Source organism: Rhinolophus hipposideros (assembly GCF_964194185.1).
Source record: "Rhinolophus hipposideros genome assembly, chromosome: 18".
NCBI classification, from domain to species: domain Eukaryota; kingdom Metazoa; phylum Chordata; class Mammalia; order Chiroptera; family Rhinolophidae; genus Rhinolophus; species Rhinolophus hipposideros.
Window position 1 is genome coordinate 54,219,861 of NC_138064.1, and position 21,956 is coordinate 54,241,816.

General features: G+C 41.1%; 1 protein-coding gene across 7 annotated transcripts in view; it reads left to right on the top strand.

The window, feature by feature from the left end:
* The window catches only part of SUGCT (succinyl-CoA:glutarate-CoA transferase), an 863,222-nt gene that overhangs the window by 552,775 nt on the left and 288,491 nt on the right, over positions 1–21,956 (top strand). Inside the window, exon 13 of one of the 7 annotated variants that reach the window (XM_081080033.1) lies at positions 16,180–18,166. The exons of the other annotated variants lie outside the window; for them this stretch is intronic. Within the exon in view, the coding sequence (XP_080936159.1) occupies positions 16,180–16,254 (75 nt within the window). The 3' untranslated portion in view covers positions 16,255–18,166. Of the gene's footprint in view, positions 1–16,179; positions 18,167–21,956 lie in introns of those variants that run through there. 7 annotated transcript variants of the gene reach the window in all.

Here is a 21,956-nt window from a genome sequence, read left to right on the forward strand (position 1 = left end):
AGCTTCTTGTGCAGTCTGCAGAGTTTATACCATTGGCCAGCCCAGCTTGTATCCTTAGCCCACTTTGCTGCCTGTTGATAGCCCAGATTTCACTCAGTACTCCTCTTTTATGTCTGTCTTCCTGCGTAGACTGCAAACTGTGAGAGAAGGACCACATGTACCTCATTAATTACTACATCACCTGTGCAGGGCAAAGCCAGAGGCAGTGCTAACTGAATGTTGGCAAAAGATGAAGCATCACAACATCTCAAACCAGGTGAATCTGAATTTGAATTCTACTTACTTAACAGATATCTAACTTGAGCCAGTTATATTATTACTCTAATTTTCAGTTTCTTTGCCTGCAAAATGAGGGTAATAATATGTGCATATGTAAAAATTAAAGACAATGTTTGTAAATGAGTTTATTCAGTTTCTGGTTCTTAGAAGGTCCTCAATCATTTTTATTATTTTTAATGATAATATTAAAGTCATCTTTCTCTGGTTTTTGCTGGATTGGTTAGAAGAAACGACTGCAGCAAAAAATCCAGGAAGATTCAGCATCACTGTGTTTGAATATGTATGTGAGAATGTGTAAACAAAGATCTTAAGATCTTGCTAGAAACTGTTCATTTTAGAAGAATATAAAACAATGCTTGTACCTTCTTCATGAACCCTTCCTTCAAACTTCTGTTGGCTGTCGTTTTCCATTAAACCCAGTAAGTCAGAAAATCAAACAATGAAGCTAAAAAGCTAAAACTAACCATGGGAAGTGAAGTAAATATTTACACATGGCTTCCATAAGCATGATATATGTTTATACCTTTAGTATGTTTTGATTTGTGTATCCTACCACCTCGAGATGTAAGCTTCTCGCAGCTGGGATCCTTACCCCGGACATATTTTGTTTGCTCTTATTGTATCTAATGACTGTCAGAGTCCACCAATAAATATCCTAGGCTTAGTGTAGATACAGGCCTGGGTAATTCAGCCGGCGTTCTTATCGACCACTCTGTGTCTTCGCTTGGCTGCTGTGTCAGTAGACTCGAAGACTCAGCCCCAGCTGTCCTTAGAGGCCGTCTATAAAACGTGCAGGTGCTCAGCATTAGCAAACAGTTCTTATTATATGGATCGACTTTTGGCAGCTAGTAATGATGTTTCCTGAGATTGAAAAATGATTTTCGACCTTAAACAGTGGTTTCACATTACTGGAATGCCGAATTAAAAAAACACACAACACACAGACACACACACACACACACACACACACACACACACAGAATTCCTTTCATCAAGTAGTACTGAAACGGTTTTTGTTAGTTGTATACATTGCATGATTTGTATATTTTATAGTAGAATGTAAGCCTTTCTTTTTAACTGTTGTGGTTAGGTTTAGGTCCTCTGCCAAACGAAGCAGACTATGAAGAATTAAGGAAGGGTAATGCATCCTGATGTTCTGTTCTTGGTAAAAGGGACCAGGGCCTGGCCGCACGCCCCAGAAGGACCTAGGCTGGAGATGTTTCCAAGGCTTTAAAAATACTAGGGCATTTTGTGTTCTACTAATGAAGACTTGTTTTTGCTTCATCAGATTTAGCAGATCACCTTTGATCCCTGTTTACAGGAAGTGCAAATGCCCTTTGTGATGTAACTCTTAATTCTGTTGAATCCTTTCTCCACCTTAGCCTGAAGTCACCACTGGGCAGAATTGGAGGACCTTGTTTAAAATGATTATGACGAATTGAGAAATGCCCTCTCTGCAGTCTCCATTCCATGTGTGTGTGTGTGTGTGTGTGTGTGTAATCCATATATATATATATATATGCATTAAACCAGAGGAGGAGCTACATGGCTTGGTACATGTCAACTTCTAGGTAAAAAACACAAGACTAAAAATTTGAAGCACAGGGCAGAAGAATGCAGAGGTGCAACAAGCTTGCAACTACCATTTGAGCCCTTCACTGCTTACTTGGGAGTTTGCTGAGGCAGCAGAGAAATCAGTTTAGCTAAAATAAGGACAAGACAGTGCCACTGGATGGGGTGGTGTTGGGGGACTATACCTGAATTTATCTTAAGGAAGGCCGATTCTGTTAAATGAATACTTTTCCTTACTTTGGCAACACATCACTGACGTTTTGGAATCTTTGCTGAGGCAGGTTAAGCCTTGACACCAGGGAAAACCAAACAAACCAATGTCAATTAACTTAACTGAGCTCTACTTTAGCAGACTTGAATTACAGCCCATGGCAGGAGAACTCAAATGTCCCAAGTGTTAATGTCCCTTCTATCGTCTTACCTTCTCTGTCCTTCAGGTCTTTGCAGCAGAGCGCGTTTCAGGTTTTTGTTCACATATTAAAGGCTCAGCTTCAAAGGCTTGGGTTTTCACATCCATGTCAGTATCACAGATTGAAATGCGACACAGGTACCTGGCCCTGGCTGCATGCTTTCTTTAAACCTGAGCCAATAATACTGCAAAATGTTAGGGTAGGCACTCTTTCATCTCACACTTTAAAGTGAAAGGTTTGTTGATATAACCCAATTTCCAGTCTGCAGAGGTCACCCTGTAATGTAGCACAATGATGATAAGCTCATCCTTGTTGTTTGATGTTCCAATTTCTCTTCCTTGGTTTTTAGCCCCACTTTGTTTTGTGAAGCAAGTTTAGTAATAGTGATATTTTGGCTTGACAACATGTGACAGTATGATTTCCCCTGACACACAGAGTAGCTTTAAACCATGCATAAGCTTTGCAGGGATTATACCTGGATATGATTTGGAGAGGTAGAATAGAAGTGAGTATGTTCTTACATACATTTGGTAGTGTTCTTGGGCAGGATGAGGGATAAGATGCAGAGATCCTAAGCTCCAGTTCCTGGCTCTCCCGTGACCTCTGCAGCAGTGAAAGTGTTCTGTATGATAGCAGTCAGCAGTCAGCATGAAGTCAGCCGGTCTCAGTGCAGTGTCTGCACCATGTGAGTGTGTGGGCACGGACTGACTGTGGGGAAGGAGGAGACATGCAGGAACCAGTGTCACCGGAGGGAGGGCATGAGCTAGTGTCTGTGAGATGCTCAGTTGCCCTTTGCAAACCTACGAACCTCAAATCTAAGGCCACATCATTGTTTCTAGTCCCTGTCCCAAGTTCAGAAGCAGAATCGAGGATGGACATGGAACAAGGCCTGTTACCTGGAATACTAGAAGGTGCCAGTTGGTTAGGGATCAATCCATCAGGCAAGTGAAATACAGGTAGAAACATCTAAAAGAGCCAGTATCTGGCCTTTTATATTTTATATTTTATGATTTATATTTTATGATTTATGACTCAATGTTTTCACTTGATTTGATTTCATATTATGCAGCCTGATTCTGTCTTTAAAAGCCAAGTCAGTTTTATCCTTCTGGTGTAGAAACACCCCTACACCAGCCCAAGGTCAGGGTTATAGTGAGGGCAGTACACACTAACTAGCAGCTGCCTGTTGTGATGGAATCTGTTATCTTTGTTGACAGAAAGGCGCCTTATTCAAATTATTGTGCAGTAGGTCATCTTGGAAGCTCTACTAGTTTATTTCTTTTCCTTCAGTTAAACCATCCTGACAATAATTCTTTACTCCTTTATGAATATCTGTTTCGGCAGTCAAGGGTATTCACAGATCTTCTGGTGGCACTTTTCAGTGTGAGCTCCCGGCTAGATACGGCCTCCTCTAAGACCTGTGGACATTATTAGACGGGGTGTATGGTAGCAGAAAATGGAATGAGACCAGTATTGATACTGCTCCCTTCCAAGTGAGTTGACACTGGCTGTGTGGTTTTCCAGCCCTTGACTTGAGAGGGCCACCGTGATAGATGCTGGTCTCCCCGTGTCCACAACTGACTCAGCAGCACAATGGGGGCCCTCACAAAGCTCCTCTGGTTAGCATGGTTCCAGGACAGTAGGACCATTGCAGAGGGTTAGAAACAATAGTGCGAAGCCCTGAGGCTCCTCTGAGTTGCCTTCGGGTGGCCCGGGAGGAGAGGGGCGTCCTCCAGGGTCAGGCCTGGGCTTTTCACACCTCTTACTTTTTGCTCCTTTCAGCCAGAACAGCTCTGTCTTTTGTATTTTATAATTGAAGAAAGCATTCAACAACTAAAAGAAGAAAAAAATTAAACACCACCGGGCCAAATGATCTTTAGGCTTCCTCTAGCTTGTTGAGAAATTAGAATTCTTCCTCTAAATATAAAAATGTACTATCTGACAGTATATGCCGGTACAAAGGAGAATAACTTTTTTCCTTTTTCAGGCATCCCTACGGAGGCCCATAAAATAGAAACATCTGTCCTTCTGGAGACACTGGGAAGGGAGGAAGCTTTCAGCCTTCCTTCCAGCCCCCACCCAAAGGACAGGGGGGCTTATTTGATTGCCAAAATGAAGGAAAGTAATGAACTTTCGGGGTTGTGTCACCTGGTTTGCCGGCAGGCAGGGCATGTCCTTCCCTCTCCTGGTGATCGGATGGGCAAGCTGTGGTTTCTGCCTCAGGGACAACTTACATTTTGGTATGGTGTGGGCAAGTAGGGAGCCTGGTTGTGACCTCATGTACTAGCCAGATTCTCTGATCCAGCTTCACTAGTGATAAAACTGATAGATTGATCCTATGTGACTCCTGCATCCATTTCTCAGTAAATCCTGAAACTGTAGGAGTGGGAGAGATGGAGGAAGTTTCTTTGGAGAAAGTCCAGCAAACTAAATCCTTATTCCTTGGCTGTTACTTCTTGATTTGCAGTGTAGGGAGACCCTCTGCTGACCTCCTGACCTGCACCTTCTATGTCTAGACTAAGAAGTGCTCTTGTGTGGCTCTGGCGTGCTCACTGCTTCCCTGACGCTGGGCTGTGCGCCTCACTGTGTGTGATGGCTCCCTGGGCGCCCTCAGTACTGCGCCCCCTTAGTGCTGGGGCCTTGCCTCTCCTCACATCGCAGCTACAGTTCCGTTTAATTCTCAGCCCTGTGAACTACCACAGGTAGGTCTGTTTTTCATAAGAACACTATCATGCTTGTTTGTTTTTAACTCCCTGGAGCCATGTTTGTTGATCTCAAGAAAGCACACAGGGAATTCAGCCTGGCTGGCAGGAGCAGGCGCTGGAGCACGCCCGACCTTTCATCTCAGGACGCTCCCCTCTGTGTCATGGCGAGCAGAGGTGCCAAGCCTCCCGGAGCCTTGCACTCAGTCTGTCATGCCCTTTGCAGGTCCCGGAGGAAGCCCTGTTGTCCCTTCGTCTCTTCGTGTCCCTATCGGGCAGACCTCGTGGAGCATGTGCCCTCCTCAGACTGGCTCAGGCGCCCACCGCAGGCCCTTTCCAGCTCCGTTCACATCTCTGCACCTGGACCCAGGGGAAGGCAGATCTTAACGCTTTTCCTCAGCTGCGTGGCTGCTGTGTTTCTGTCTTAACTTTTCTCTAGTGCTTACAGCATGATACATTTTGAAAAGCTCCCCCTCCCCTTTCCCTCCTCCTACCCCTCTGGCATTCTGTCCCACTGGCATGGAAAACATGCTCCAGCCCCCTGCATCAGTGGACAGGGCTTCGGTCCCCTTCCGGTGTGAGTCAGCCGTGCTCTGAGAAGCAGGGGTTTCTGTTCTGCGCTGTCAGGCCCTGTGTCCCGTCTCTTTCCGTCATTAGCCAGTGCCTAGCTTAGTGCAGAGGGGCACTTGGTGCAGAGGGGCTCCCCACACAGGCTGCAGCCAGGCCTCCGCCTTCCCCTCTATGGCTGCTCTCCCCAGGCAGGGAGCTGGAGAAGAGCAAGGAGGTTTTGACCTACAGGGCACGTGAGAGGACCATCTAGAGGCCCTCCAGGGCTTGGAGATGTTAGCTGTGGCTCTCTGCTCTCCGCTGGGTTGGTGCAAGGGGCAGGAGGGCCAACGGTGCGCAAAGGGCCAGAGATGAAGTGGACATACGAGGAAGCTCTCGGGGCTACCTTTCTTGTGATACTTCAGCTCACACTACACGGGCAAACACCTGTTCAGGGGCATGAAAACAAAGCTGCCTATCCCAAGATTTTCCCACCCCACCTCCCCGAAACACTGATGTGTCTTCCACGGAGAGCACTTCCCACTAAGACTCTTTTAAAATACAAGTACATGGTCAAGTGCAGCCAGGATTCTGATCACAGGAGACAGGTTGGGGGATAAAAACCTTAGGTCATTTCAGTCGGGATGTCAGACAGATGAGCCCTTGGTGGGATCCAAGGATAGATGTCATTCTCCTGCAGGGACACCAGCCCTCGTGGGAGGAGACGGAGGTCAGCCCTCAGCCAGTCAGGCTGGGGTTCAAGCCGAGGCTCTAGCCTGAGTGGGAACTGCCTCTCCAGATCCCGGCAGCTCATACACTTTCATCTCAAGTTCAGACTCCACATCTCAGTTCCAGGTGTGTGTATCCAACTGTCTCCTTTTATCTCCATTTGGATACTAGATGTCTAGATATTTCAAATATTACCTTTGGAAAATTGAACTTTCATCTGCATGTTCGACTTCACCACCACCAGCCTCCCCACAATATTTTCTCCAAGTCCATCCTCGTCTCAGTCAGTGGCGTTGCCACTGAGCCATTTGCTCACGTGAGAATTCTGGCAATGGCCCTCAGTCCCTTTCTCTTCCCTACACACGATGTAGTAGCAAGCTCTGGCATCTCTCGCAACAGACGACTCAAATGCCTCTAATTCTCCTCCACCCACTAGTTTAGGGCCCCGTTACTCTTCACCCGAACTCTTCATATAGCCTCTTTTCTACTCTCCCCATTTCCACTCCTTTCTATCCATTTTCCAGAAAACAACCAATCTTATAAAAAACAACATTTGAAAACCTGTTGTTCCTTTGCTTAAAACCTATCAGTGCCTTCTCAGTACAGTTAACCAGAATAACAATGTATGTCTTGCCATATCCTCTGAGACCAAGCTCTGCAATGTCTGGCCTCTGTTTAGCTAACCCATACTTCCCTGTCCTCTGCCACACTATACTGGCTCCATTTCTGTTGTTTAAATTTGTCTAGTGCCTCTGCCTTCAGGACCTTCCCTCACCTGGACCACTCTTCTAGCCCCTGCCTCCCGCCCACCCTTTGTCTACCCTATTCCTCTTATCCTTGAGGTGTTTAACTAATTGTCACCTCCTCCAAGAGGCTTTCCCTGACTACCCAATCTAACTAGGTCACCTCTTACTATTTTTCTCCATCTGTAGACCCTGTTAGTTCCTTCATGCTGCATATCACATGTATGATTCTGTATTTCTTTAGTGCTTTAATTCCCTAAGCTCCAGGAGGGAATGTGCTATTTTGTTCAGCATCTGGTACAGGGCTTTGTATCAATGAATACTTGTTACTTGACTGAATCATTTAACCCAGTGTGGGTCAGGGTGGGAAGGATGGCAACACTGAGTCAGAAATTGGGCACGCCTACCAGCGGAGTCAGTGCCGTGGGCAAACTGCAGACTTCCTTGATCTTGGGCACTGCTCAAAAGGCATTGCTCAGGGTCCAGTGGGCTGGGCTGGGCGCCCTTGGAGGTTTCAGGCCTCCAGTACCTGCAGCGTTACAGGGCAGGGCGGGCACAGAGAGGGGCTAATGGTATCAGGGACCTCAGCGCTCACGCTGGCCTGTTTCACTGGGGGCTGGACAAGCAACTGAAATCTATAACATTAAATCATTACAAATCGAGGCACTTGAAGGATATCGAATAATACCTGGAAATATATCAGAATCACCTGTGTGTTTGGGAGGGGTGGAGCAGGAACAACTGTCCACTCCCCATTTGATCACTTTATGACCTTTGTGCCTTGTGTATCGTTAAAGTTATCATACTGTATTTCAGGGGTATGCACTCAGTCAGAATATACATGTGGAATACTCAGAAGGTACAATTATTACTACCACCACTTCTGTTTCTACTAATACAGTCAGGCATACCATATGAAATTGCGGCCAAATTATAGGTAAAACGCAGCTGACCTGTTGTTTTTGTTGAATAGATGAGCAACAAGTTTGCTAAAACAATGTTCTGAGGCAGACCCTATTGTACTTCCAGCTTATAGATTAGGACACTGAAACCCACAGAAGTTAGGTCATTTGCCCCATGCAGCCGGAAAGTAGCAGATCCTGATTATAAACCTAGGTTATTGGTGTGTGGTGTCAGCTTCCCATGTAAACCTACCACCACCCCCATCCCATGCCGTCCTTGAGCTTTGTTAAATTCCTTCGAAAAGCATACAGGCATATCCACAACTATCAAAAGGTGGGTATGAAAAATACACTTTACTTTTATTGTTATCAAGCAAACAGACTAAGAAAGTCTAAAAAAATTCATTTTAACTGTAAGAAAATCTTGAAAGTACAGCAAATTATGATGAAAATCTGAATTGCCTCTTATCACACCAGCCAATGTTAACTATTGCTATTTTAATGTATTTCCTCTAAGGTTTTTTTCTATGTGTATTTATGTGCATAGATTATTTGAGGTCATTATATCGTTTTATATATTTAACTATCTATTTATATGTCAATATTTTTACTTTATATCATGTCACCAATATTTTCTCACATATTAATTATTCGTTCACAATCTGATTTTCAGTAGATGTTTAATATTTGATTGTATAGATGTATGCTACTTTGACTGTTTCCTTATTGTCACATATTTAAATTGTTTCAGATTATTTTGTGTATGCCTTTTGTAAATATCACATCTCTGTTATGGGTGGAACAGTGTCCCTTGTGTGATATGTTGAAATTCTAACCCGTGGGAACTGTGAAGGTGACTCTGGAAATAGGGTCTTTGCAGATGTAATGGAGTTAAGTGGAAGCCATACAGGATTAGAGTGGGCCCTGAATGCAATGACTGGTGTCCTTTTAAGTAGAGAGAGAGTTAGAAGCAGTCACTTACACAGGGGGAAGATGGCTTATGAGGATGGTGCAGGATTAGAGGGATACAGCTACAGGCAAGGGAACTCCTGGGATTGCAGGCAACCACCAGAAGCCAGAAAGAGGCAAGGAAGAGTTCTTTCCCAGAGTGCTGACACCTCGCCGGCTTCCAGAACTGTGAGAATCAATTTCTGTTTTCAACTACCGAGTTTGTGGCAATTTGTTACAGCAGCCCCTAGGAAACTAATTCAATAGTAATATTTTGGTTTTTGACCAAATTTGAGTTTCCTTGAAAAAGTTTTCAGTTGTTAATCTCACTAATATATTTATCTAATGCCTTTGACTTATTTAAAGTTTTTTTATTAAATTTATTGGGGCGACAGTGGTTAGTAAAATTACATAGGTGTCAAGCATACAATTCTGTAATACATCAGCTGTATATAACATTGTGTGTTCACCACCTGGAGTCAATTCTCCTTCCATCACCATATATTTGATCCCCTTTAATATTTTTTTATATGCGTCCTCTTGTTACTTTTTTATCTTTTCAGTTGCTTATATCTTCTTCAGTGTTTTGAAGCATGTTTATTTTATTGCCTTTACATTTTTGAAAACCATCTTTGACATATATTTTTCTAATTGTCAGAATTAAGATTGAAACAGCAATATTTAAGTTGCCTACACTTGAGGTTATGAGTTGAGCAAATTTACTTTTCCCTCCTTTCTACTTTTAGGTCTTAAAATATAGTAGTGATAATACCTCACATTTACTAAGTAAGTGCCATGCTGCTGTGCCGGTGTTTACATGTATTTGTAATAGCGTATCTCATTTTAAAGAGAAGACCAAAACATTGAGAGATTGTGGAACTTGCCCAAGCTTATAGGGAACTGTACTATTGGGCCTTCCAAATAAATTCTGGCATTTTAGACTTAATTAGTATTAGACTATGATGTTTTACATTAATTATATCTTTTACTTTAAGAATTTTTTCAGACATTTTATTTTAGTATTGAAGATAGATGGGTTGATGGATTAACTGATTGGTTAGCTATTTTCTACATTTGTATAGTTTATGAATCAGAGACTTGATGAAGTTTAGTACATGTATAAAATGCTTGCATTTTTTTTTTTATCAAGTGCTTTCTCAGATCAGATCTCAAGACCAAGACTAATTTTCAGTTATTTAAAAATAGGCCATATGGTAGAAATTTTAGTACACCAAGTGACACAGAGGCCAAAGAATACTTTTTTCCCTTTATTTATTTATTGTTTTCAGTTACAGTTGATATTCAGTATTATTTTATATAAGTTTCAGGTATACAGCATATGGTTATACATTTATATAATTTATGCAGTGATCCCCCGACTAATCTAGTACCCACCTGGTACTATACATAGTTGTTGCAACATTATTAATTATATTATCTATGCTGTACTTTGCATCCCCATGACTATTTTGTAATATCCCTTTATTCTTTACTTAGTATTAAAATGTTATATATTGGTTATCTATTGCTGCATAACAAATTATCCCAACACTTAGCAGCTTCAAACAGCAAACATTTATTGTTTCAAAGTTTTTGTGTCAGGAATCAAAGCATAGCTCAATTGGGTGCCTCTGGCTCAAGACTGCAATTGACATGCTGGCCTGGACTGCATTCTCATCTGAAGGCTCAAGTGGGGGGCGTGCATTTTTGGTAGGGTTCAGTTCCTCCTCAGTTGTTGGACTGAGGACCTCAGTTCCTCACAGGCTCTTGGCTGATGGACTCCCTCAGTTCCTTGTCACTTGGGCCTCTCAACTGGGCAGGTTATAATGGCAGCAGGAGTCCTCAGGGCGAGGGAGAGAATAAGAGTGCCCAAGACAGAAGCCAAAGTCTTTTTGTAACCTAATCTTGGAAGTATCATTCTGTTACCTTTGCTACATTCTGTATGCTAGAAGGGAATAACTATTCAATTCACTATTCAATAACAATTCAGTCCACATTCAAGGAGCAGGGATTACATAACAGTATGAATACCAGGAGATGGGAATCATTGGAGGTCATCTTAGTGGCTACCTGCCACATTTTTGTTTTAGCTTTTTGACGAGATAACATTTTAAATCACACTTCTGAGCAAGTCTGAATCACCTGAGATCTTTTAGAGGAAAGTGACCTGAGGGTTTAGACTACAACTAGTCACATGCTTCTGGGGGGGAAGTGTTCTGTTTCCTCTTATAATTTGTTTTAGGCAGAAATGACTAGCAGGGATCACATGGGCACCTTTAACTAAATTTTAGCAAAAAATTAGATATTCCTTCATTGTCATTTGGTATTTAGTGTTAGAAAGGATCTTACTAAAAGTGACCAAAATTTGTTGCTTTGCATTGCTGAACTTGGAAATTTGTTCCACTTAATTTTGTACTTTAAAAATGTTATCAGGATGTGCCTAGGAATACATTTTTTCATTGGTTTTCCTGTGAATTACAATAAGCTGTCAACCATTGCAATCTGCTTACATAGGCCTTTCTTCATCTCAAGAAAACCTTTTCCTCTTATATCTTTGATTATTGCTACTTTTATTTTATTCTTTTCTTTAGGAATACCTTTCAGCCTCAGCTTAGTAGCTCTCATTTCCTTCTTCCTGCTTAGCTTTTTTTCTTTGTTCCAAGAAAACTTCTATACCCACCACTACATGATGGAGTTTTTGTGTTGTTGATTCATCTGTTTCTTCAATGCAGATTTTAATGATTTTAAATGTAACAATGTGGCTTTAGTGTCCTTGCAATTCTTGTTTCATTTTATCATTACCCTTTTAATTTATCATTTCATCTTTTCACTGTTGTTTCCATTTTTTATGGCTGAGTAATATTCCAGTGTGTGTGTGTGTGTGTGTGTGTGTGTGTTCTTTATCCATTCATCTACCAATGGACACTAAAGTTGCTTCCACATCACAGTTGTTGTAAATAATACACAATGAACATAAGGGTGCATGTATCTTTTTGAATTTGTTTTTTGTTTGTTTGTTTGTTTTCTTAGTGTAAGTGCCCAGAATTGAAATTGCTGGATTGTAAGGTAGTTATATTTATAATTTTTTGAGGAACCACCATACTATTTACATACTAGCTACATCAGTTTACATTCCCACCAAAAAAAAAGGGTTCCCGTTTCTCTACATCATCGCCAACACTTGTTTTTTGTCTTTTTGATGACAGCCATTTTGACAGATGTGAGGTGATATCATTGTGGTGTTTACTTGCATTTCCCTGAGGATTAGGGGAGTTGAGCACCTTTTCATGTCAGATTCAGTATTTTTCAATAAACAAGACAACTATATTGTACTTTATATAAACTGAGACTGAATTGCTTTTTTAAAATGAAATTTATTGGGGGTAACACTGGTTATTAAAATTAAATAAGTTTCAGATGTACAATTTTATAGTACATCATGTGTATATTGCATTGTGTACTCACCACCCAAAGTTTAGTCTCCTTTTGTCACTGTATATTTGAACCTCTTTAGTGTCTTCATCCCCCCCACCCATATGCTTTCTCTCTGATAATCATCATACTTTTGTCTGTGTCTGAGTTTGTTTGTTTGATTCTTGCTTTCAGTTTAGTATTCCACATACGAGTGAAATCATATGATTCTCTTCCTTTTTTGTTCGACTTGTTTAAGTTACCATGCTGCTTTCAAGATCCATCCATTTTGTCACAAATGGAAATATTTCATCATTTTTTATGGCCAGGTATTATTCCACTGTATGCGAGTATATGTACTACCTCTTCTTTATTCAATCATCAGTTGAAGGACTGTTAGGTTGTTTCTGTCTTGCCTATTGTGAATAATGCTACATTGAACATAGGGGTACATATACCTTTACAATAAATGTTTTCAAATTTTTCAGGTAGATACCCAGAAGAGGGATTATGGGTCACATGGTATTTCTAGTGTTAATTTTTTGAGGAATCTCCATACTGTTTTCCATAGAGGCTGAACCAGTTAACATTCCCACCAGCAGTGAATGAGGGTTCTCTTTTATTTATATCCTCTCCAACACTTGTTGTTTCTTGTTTTATTGATAATAGCCATTCTAACAGGTATGAGGTGATGTCTCATTGTAGTTTTGATTTGCGTTTCCCTTACTGCTAGTGAAGTTGAGCATTTTTACATATATCTTTTGGCCGTTTGTATGTCTTCTTGGGAAAACATGTGTTCAGGTCCTCTGTCCATTTTTTTAATTGAATTGTTTTGTTGTTGTTGTTGAGTTATATGAGTTCTTTATATATTTTGGATATTAGTCCCTTATTGGTGGTATCATTTGCAAATATCTTCTCCCATTCTGTTGGGTGCCATTTTGTTTTGTTGATGGTTTCTTTCTCTGTACAGAAACTTTTCAGTTTGATATAGTCCCATTCATTAATTTTTGCTTTTACTTCCCTTGCCTTTGCGGTCAAGTTCACAAAATCACCTTTGAGACCAGATCCAAGGTCCATTTGTCTTTATATATTTTATTATTTCAGGTCTTATATTCAAGTCTTTAATCCATTTTGAGTTAATTTTTATGTATGGTGACAGCACCTAATTTCATTCTTTTGCATGTGGCTTTCCAGTTTTCCCAGCACCATTTATTAAAGAGGCTTAAGATGGTAGCTGACTCTTGAATGGACATTGTCTGAGTATATTTAAAAAGCTGAAATCAATCACCCAGCTCCTTTCCCTCTCTTTATGGCTTGAACAACCAGAATAATCTGTGAGTTGTCTGATTAGCAGCATAGAGTCCTATTTCTGGCCCAGGTAGGCTATAAATCTCTGAGGAGAACATTTACCCATTTGGATCTCACCTTTAACCTCTGAAAAACAGGTTGACTGGTTCACTGGGTTATTCCACAGGACCACTGTCTGTTAAGTAGCAGAAAAGTTGTGTTGTTTTCCCTTCCTGAATTCTAAAATTAGTGTCTATGGAAATGATTTAGTTGTCACTAACAGTATTATGGGCTCCTGTGTGACACGGCAGTGAGTACACATCAGCTGTTAAGAAACAAAGATCTTGCTTTCCTACTGGAGACATATGGTTAAAACCACAACAACAACAATTACAAAAAAGTACCAAAAGGATATTTTGCACACACATAAAAAAAACTTAAAGAGAATTAGTTTTAAGTAGTATATCAGTGACTTTTTCTTGATATCTCATAAACACTGAATAATATTGAGCTAATTTTTAAAAATTTGATGTTAAATTAAGATCCTAGTTACTTTAGCAGCAGGGAGATGGGTAGAGTACATTAGGGAGTGAGAAGTAATCTTTTGCTGTTGTCACTTCTGAGAATGAAAAGTATAAGAAGAGCTTCAGCAAAAAAAAAAAAAAAAAAATATATATATATATATATATATATATATATATATATATATACTTAGAAATTAGAAATATATATATATATATATTTCTAATTGCAGAGCAACCCACAAGCTTGCACATCCTATAATGAGAAAGCTTGTTCACTGCCAAAATCTGCCATCCAATCTGTCTGGTAGTTGATTTCGTTATTACATTTTGATGTGCCCTTGACAAGCTTTAGCACACAAAAACTCAACACTGCCTCCTGAACCCCTCCAGTACCAGAAAGATCAGGGAGGGCTGACAAAGGCCTGTGCTCCACTCAGTTATTTACATAGCTGGAATGTTTATAAACAGAATGAGTGTGAGGGGAGCAAAGACTTAATCACACCAAGCAGCTCTCTGCCCTGCATGTGTTAAAATAGCAACTCTATCTTGTCCTGCACTTCGCGCTTCACACAAAGACCCAAACTCAGTGCCTGAAAACTGTCCTGAGGGGTTTAAAAATGAGGAAAAACAGCTCTCTTTTCCTTTGATAATTCTGACGCATTGTTCCCCCACTTTGGGTCTGTAGCATCTGGTGTTTTTACAATCATCTTTCCATGTCACCCTGATCCCCTTGGTCCCAGCGACAGCACCAGGCCCCTCCCAGTTCCCTGACCCATCCTCACAGATTTACTCCCACATCCAGACTCAAGTGGGAAAATAGAAAGGATTCAGTATTACAATAATTTCATGAAATATGTTATAAACCTCAGAAAAACTTAAGGGAAAGGCAATAAAAACAAACAATGCCACTGTCCCTTTGAAATATAACTCTATGTTCCCTGCTCTCGTTTTTTTTTTTTCCATCCACAGGTGTTAATGTGATGTAAATGTTCTGGATGAGTTTTATTTGAAAGGTCCTAACCTGCTCCCGGGAGTGAAATGTTGCTTTCAGAATTAATCTCAGCTACACTAAACGTCTTCCACGTAAACAGGTTTCTGGTCTGGGCAAAGTGTTAGTTTGCGCACTTGCCTGTCGGTAACCCTAAATGTTAGAAAGGGCTCTGTTACAAAGGTGAAGACACGCTGTGGTACAGGATTGGCTCTAACTCCAGGGCCTGTGATTTCCCTGATTTGGATGAACTAAGATGATCATAATATATTACTACGGACTATTTTTGGTGGGGCTGCTGGGGTTGGGGGGGGCAGTGGTGAAATCATAAAGGTACAATTTGCTACAATCATAAAAATATATATCAAGAGATACATTTTTAATTTCCTGTATTCTCTTGTGCTATGCCACCGACATGTTAAGTTGTAGTGTACGTATAGTTTCTGTTTCATTAATTTTTGTTTACCAAAAATATCTTGCTCTTAGAAAAATAAATTAACAAAGAATAGACTGAAGAGAAAGGGAGAGTCGAGAGAGTTGTTAGCATTTGCGGAATGCTTTCTATACCAACATAGTCTCCTAATCATTAGGTATTTTCTGTAGATTATAAAATTTAATGCAATAATCAGAACATAGTTTTCTTCAAGATAAGAATTATTCCCATTTCCCAGATAAGGAAAAGGTAAAGAAAGATTAAGTAACATTCCTAAAATGACACAGCTAGTAAATTAAAATCTACCTCAGACTGATGCCAAAACCGTGCTTCTCACAGCACCTTTTCTTTTTTTAAAGACACAGGATGTCTGAACACATAGATTTCACCCTAACACACAAAATCTCCCAGGCAAAATGTGCATTCGGAAACTTGCCTTAGTTGATCAAGAACTGATAGAAGTTACTCATGCATATGGTACTAATGGCTCTAGAGGAAATAAGAAGCAAATATACCACTAGGCAGGGGTAGCTCTTCCTTGTTTTCCAAAGGTAATTAAGCCAACTGTCCTAAGAAAACTCTTCCTTCTGTTTCACATATAACCAATTCCAGATGTGAAACTGCTTCCCTACAATAATTGGTTAGTGTTTTACTTTGACTGGCTTGACATTTCTTAAAACCTACTCCTCTCTCAAACTCATTTAGATGCTGGTTTCCAGACTGAAGTCAAATGTGGACCCTAAAGTGAGGAATGTCTGCAAACTGAAAATTCCAATTTAATTTGCACACTCCTCTTGAAACCTTAGAAGAGGAAGGGAAAGGAGGAGTGATGATCTTCCAAGGACCTAAGATCCACTTCCACTCTGGTGTGTTCCTGTGGCTTAGTGCCTCTTCCAGGCCAGACCCTCAACTGGGGCCTTCTTGGCTTGGAGTCGTTTTGCTGCAGTTAACATTTAGTTCACACATCATTAGGTGAACCCAGGTTACAAAGATACACTACTCTTGTCATAGCAGAAGTATGCTGTGTGCACCTGCAGTCTGAAGTTTCTGTGGAGGGAATAGACTAAAATGAATGAAAAGATTGAAACCATGTACTTTTTTTGTGACTCCACCTGCTGTGGTATATTTTTGTTGGAAGGAATAACTAGAGGTGTGTTTATGGCTTTAAGGAAAGGATACATTAGGGGTTACATAGTTTTAAGGCTATGGTTTTTTTCTTCAAAGCTATAAATCAAATTTCCACGAAAACACTTATATGTATATAACTGTTACAGATTTTGTGTATGTATATATGCATGTGAGTCAGGAAGGGATAATTTCCTTTGTTGTTAGCCCAGGAGTAATTTGCTCATGGCAATACCATATCTATGTTGTATTTGACATTGACAACGAGGTCAGAATAAAAATGAGCCTACCATCCTTATAAACTTACAGTCATCAGATTCTGCTTTAAGTGTCTTTCAGGAGAGCATATTCTATATCAAGTGTTCAGTTAGGCCCTTGTTACATTTAATTAGTAATCTCATGAAGTAGATTTCATGATCCTCATTTTCCAAATGAAGAACCTAAGGTTAAATAAAGATGGTAAGTGACTTGAGAAGCTCTGGTAGCTCTTCAGTGATGGAGTTGGGATGAGATAGCCGTCTAATTAAAGAAATCCAGAGATCGACCACACACCACCATTAACTGAAAGCTCCAAAGCCCCAGATGGCAGTCAAACACATTCTCCCTCTATGAATATGTATCAAGTCTTCAGTTAATCCATTCGTTTCTATTTATGACTTCTAGGAATTCCTTCTATGTAGTATTTCTGTTATTAACCTCAGAATACTTACAGGTCAGAATGACTATATGAAGTCTAATCTCTGTCTTGAAGAGTCTCAGCTTACTAAGATAGGAACATGAAACGGTCTTGATTTTTACCCTTCAATGTTTTCAGCTCTGTTATGTTGAATGCTCCCCATACCACCCTCATCTCTTAATGTCATATTGGGATGACTCCATAAATTTCCAGTTATTTTAATAATATTAGACCTAATATTCATTTAACCCTATACTCAATTTAAAGCCCTCTCTTTGTCCTACCAAAGTTTCTTCCTTAGAGTTTCTTCCTTAGAGTTATGAGGTGTGTGGCCTGGCAATGACTTGCCTGCTTGCCATGCTCTTGGAGACTTAGATACATATCTGTCAGGGTCAGCAGGAGGAATAGCAGAGGCAGATATTTCCTCTTTTTTTTCTCAGCCTTACTGAGATATAATAGACAAATGAAATTGTAATGTATTTAAAGTGTACACTGTGATGATTTGACATATGTATCCACTGTGAAAGGATTCTCAACACTGAGTTCATTCACACCTTTTTCTCACTTGGCTTTGTGTGGAGCCACCAGCATTCTCTCTTTCTCCTTAGATACATGTATACTACTCATGAACCAACACCTCACCTCCCACTTCTTAGTCCTCTCCTTACACGGGCTGCAGAGGGGGTGTGGGGTGATTGTTGGTGGGTAGAAGTGTCGCCGGGGGCTCAAGGCGATGTCCAAGAAGGGCTCCTCCCTGAGCAGCAGTGATCAGGTTCTTGTGTCCACGCAGTAATTCAAGAGCGAGACAGATGTAGGAAAGCACAGGGAGTTTATTGAAAGGGAAGTATTCACTCGAGAGGGAAGTGAGGGTGAACTCAGAGAGCAAGTAGTAAAAAAAAAAAAATAAAAATGAGGAAGTCCTAACCAGGGTATTTATCCCCTCCAGGGGCAGGATTTGGTGACTTCCCATTGACCTGGCTCTTCAGTTCCTCCCAGTCGGTGGCATCCTCGGTTTCCCTCTTTCCTCCGTGTTGGCTCCTCTGGAACTTTCATGCAGTCAGATGCATGCTGGGAGTCATAGTAACCACAGCGCAAATGAGATTATAATGCTTTAATTAGCTAAAGGTCAGGTCCCAGTCACAGGAATTAGCCTAGCTGGATGAAACTGGTTCTTGTTCTTCTCCAGCGGCAGGTACTGGATACAGTCACTTGTTACCTGTGTCACCAGTGAGGCGCCTCACGTTGTACCTTGCAGGGGGTTGTCAATTTCCTAGGCTATCTATGCTGCCTCAGTAGGGACACTACAGTTAGTAATGTTTTTTGAAGAGCTCTCTGGCTCCGTTTATGAGACATGATAGGTGATATTGTTTAAAGTAATTTTAGCTGCTATAATAAATAAACCCTGAAATTTTAGTGGCTTATTCAACACAAGTTTGTGTTGTTCTCATATAAAGCCTCCTAATCGAGACAGTTGCTCTGTGTAGTCATTCAGGCTGAGAAAGGCTCTGGCATGTTCCATATGCGGCTTGTGATGTCACCTTGACCTAGACACCTAGCCAGAAATAGGGGTACGAGAGAAAGCATGGGAGTGTCTGTAGGTTAGGCCTGACCTGGCATTCGTCACCCCTGTTTACATGTCACTGGCCAGAACTTAGTTAAACCTAATTGTACCAGGAGGAGGAGAGAGGAAGTGGCTGGGAAATGCAGTCCCTGCTTGGGAAGCTGCTTCTCATTCTGCCTTAAGAAAGGGGAGCATGAACTTTGGGTAGGCAGCTGGCCATGGCTGTCATAGGATGGCCATCACAAGTGTAATGGGCACATGTGTGAGGTGTGACACATGCAGCAAGCACAGCCACGTGCTCTGAGAGTGAGCCCCTCATTGCAGGGACTGTACCTCACTCCGTGGGCTCTATTGCCTCTGCAGCTGCCAGCCCTCCCAAGCTTGCCAGTTCCCAAGCGCACAAAGTCAAGGCCAGCCCATCTGGCCTTGGGACAGTTTACATCCCGCAGGGCCTATCAGAGCTCTCCACCTCCCACATCTGCTACTAACAACCTCAGTCCTATCCCGTTTGCCACCCTCCACTCCCTCACTCTTTAAATCTCCCATCATGGGCTCTCGTCATCAACTTCCCTACAGGCTCAGCCTTTTCTTGGAAAGTTCCCTTCGCTTTCTTGCTCTAATGACAGCCCAACCTGCTCTCCCCTGAGAACACTTCCTGTCCTGCAATCTGCTCAAATGATAGATAGGTTTTCTTCCTGCTGCACACGTCTCGGGGCTGGAGGGCCAGATGCTTATCGCTTCTCTTTACTTTCCGCTTCTAAATTCTCTTTTCTCCTTCTATCTTTGGTGTGCATGTCATCAGATTTTATTACCCTTAGCCCTTCTTATTGTCATCTGTTGGCCCCCTGCCGCTCTTATTTATGGAAGATGTCAGCATTTAGATCATCGTCTCACTATTGTCTGTTTTTCCTTTCATTCTTAGCAATTTCCGCATCTAAGCAGACAATTCAGATAATGCCCGGGGTCCTAGTTCTCTGACCTTTTGGCTTCCGTGATCTCCTCCACATGTTGACAACTCACTCAGGCAGCAAAATCGTAGATGTCATGATCAGTAATAATTGCGCCACCTCCGAAAACTTGGTTTGATAAAAGCAATCCAGAATGACCATCACTTTGTATATTACTAACTCATTTAGTCCGGTGCTACCTTTCCAAGAACTCTCCCACTAATCGTTTGCTCTTCAACCATTCATCCTTCTCCTGTGCTCTCACTTTCTTGCTTGCTGACCTGCATTTCATTGCCCGGCCCTGTAACTTTCCTTACAATCTCGTGTTCCTTGTTGCTCTCTCCTTTTATTGTATTAGACTGGCAAAACCTGAGTCTGATTAAAACCACCATCTCCTTCTGCCACGTCGGCATCTGTACAGCTGAACATTGCCAATAAAAAAACATACACCTTTACTGATTGGACTCAGTTCAGATTTATGACCAAAAATCTCAAATGGGAAGTAGTCTTGGTTCCCATATATAGAAAATAGGAAGACTTTTGTACTTTAGCTGACATCAATAAAAATTTCAGCTTAATGTCCAAATAATGCAAAAATTACTAGCATTCTAGCGTATCTTCATATTACAATAAATAATTACTGCCCTCTTTCATTAAATTAAAATAAAACAAAACTGGTCAATGTTATTGCTTTTATTTGCTCAATTTTTGATTTAATTTAATTCTTTTAAAAATAGCATTTTTTTCTATTTCCTGCTTGTTAATGTAATACATAGACATTTCAAAAAATTGGAAAATTTGTGAATAAAAAGAAAGTTATGTAAAAGTATGACTTACTTTTAAAGCCATCAAGAGAAAATTATTTCTTACTTTTTGCTGTAATATTTATATGTGTTTACTTACTTAACGGTCCCTCCCCCAACGCCTCTCTTGGAGATCCTCTCTGAGTGGATGGTCTCTTGTACATGTGTTCTTAAATTAATCCACATCAGTCATGACTGGTAACCTGTTTCCAGCACTCTGCCCACCAGCCTGCTGCTCCTCAGGTGGTTTCAAGGCTATTCATCTTGGACTATGAAGGCTTCAATCTCACCTGATCTTACGTATAGGAAACAGAGCAGGTAGAACCTCACTGTTCAACGTGTGATCCATGGACCAGCAGGATCAGCATCACTCGGAGGTTTGTTGGAAATGCAAAGTATCCATCCCCGCGTGTTTTGGGTTGAAATAGGTCTTATTAAAGTTCATACATTATGTTCACCCTCCCAGCACATCAGAAAGTGACTTTATTTGGACATAGACTCTTTACAGAAGTCATCAAGTTAAAAGGAGGTCGTTAGGTTGGACTGTAGTCCAATATGACTGGTATCCTTATAGAAGGAGGAAATTTGGACACAGAGAAACATGCATAGAGGGAAGATGTTGTTTACAAGCCAGTAGAGAGGCTGGAGCAGGTCCCTCACCATCCTCAGAAAGCACCCACCCAGCCAGCACCTTTATTTGGGATTTCTAGACTCCAAAATTTTGACTACGTATCTTCTGTTAAGTCATCCCACGTATGGCATTTTGTTACAGTAGCCTTAGCAAACTAATACCCACTCCTAGCTGTAGAGCTATGAGTCAGAACCTACATTTAAAAAAAATCCTCAAGTGATTTTTATGCATGTTAAACTTTGAAAACCTGGAGTTAGAATGCTTCAAGAGCAAATAAGGGAAAACCTAAGTCAAATAGTCATCAACAATCAAGAGGATTGATTGCAGTGATTCTCAATTCTGGAGGCAGGTTAGAGTCACTTGGAGAGCTTTTAAAAAATACCAATGCCAGGAGCCTAGCTCAGAACACTTGAATAAAGACCCTTTCGGATGAGACCCAGGTATCAGTAAGCTTCCCAGAAGGATCTAATAGACAGTCAGGGATGAGAACTACTGATTTATTGCCTTAAGTAACTGAAAAGTCCTCCATGGTGTGGGCCCTGGGTGTGGTGAACTAGGCTTGGGTTTTGATTCTCTGCTCTCCATATGCTTGTTTTGTCCTCGGATGACTTCATTCAAGGTCGTTTCATTCAGAGACGCTGCTGACAGCATTTATGACTTACTGCTTTGTCAGTCACCTCCAGAGGGGAGGGAGGGTGCTTTGCTTTATTCTGACTGTGCCTACTTATTATATTGGTTG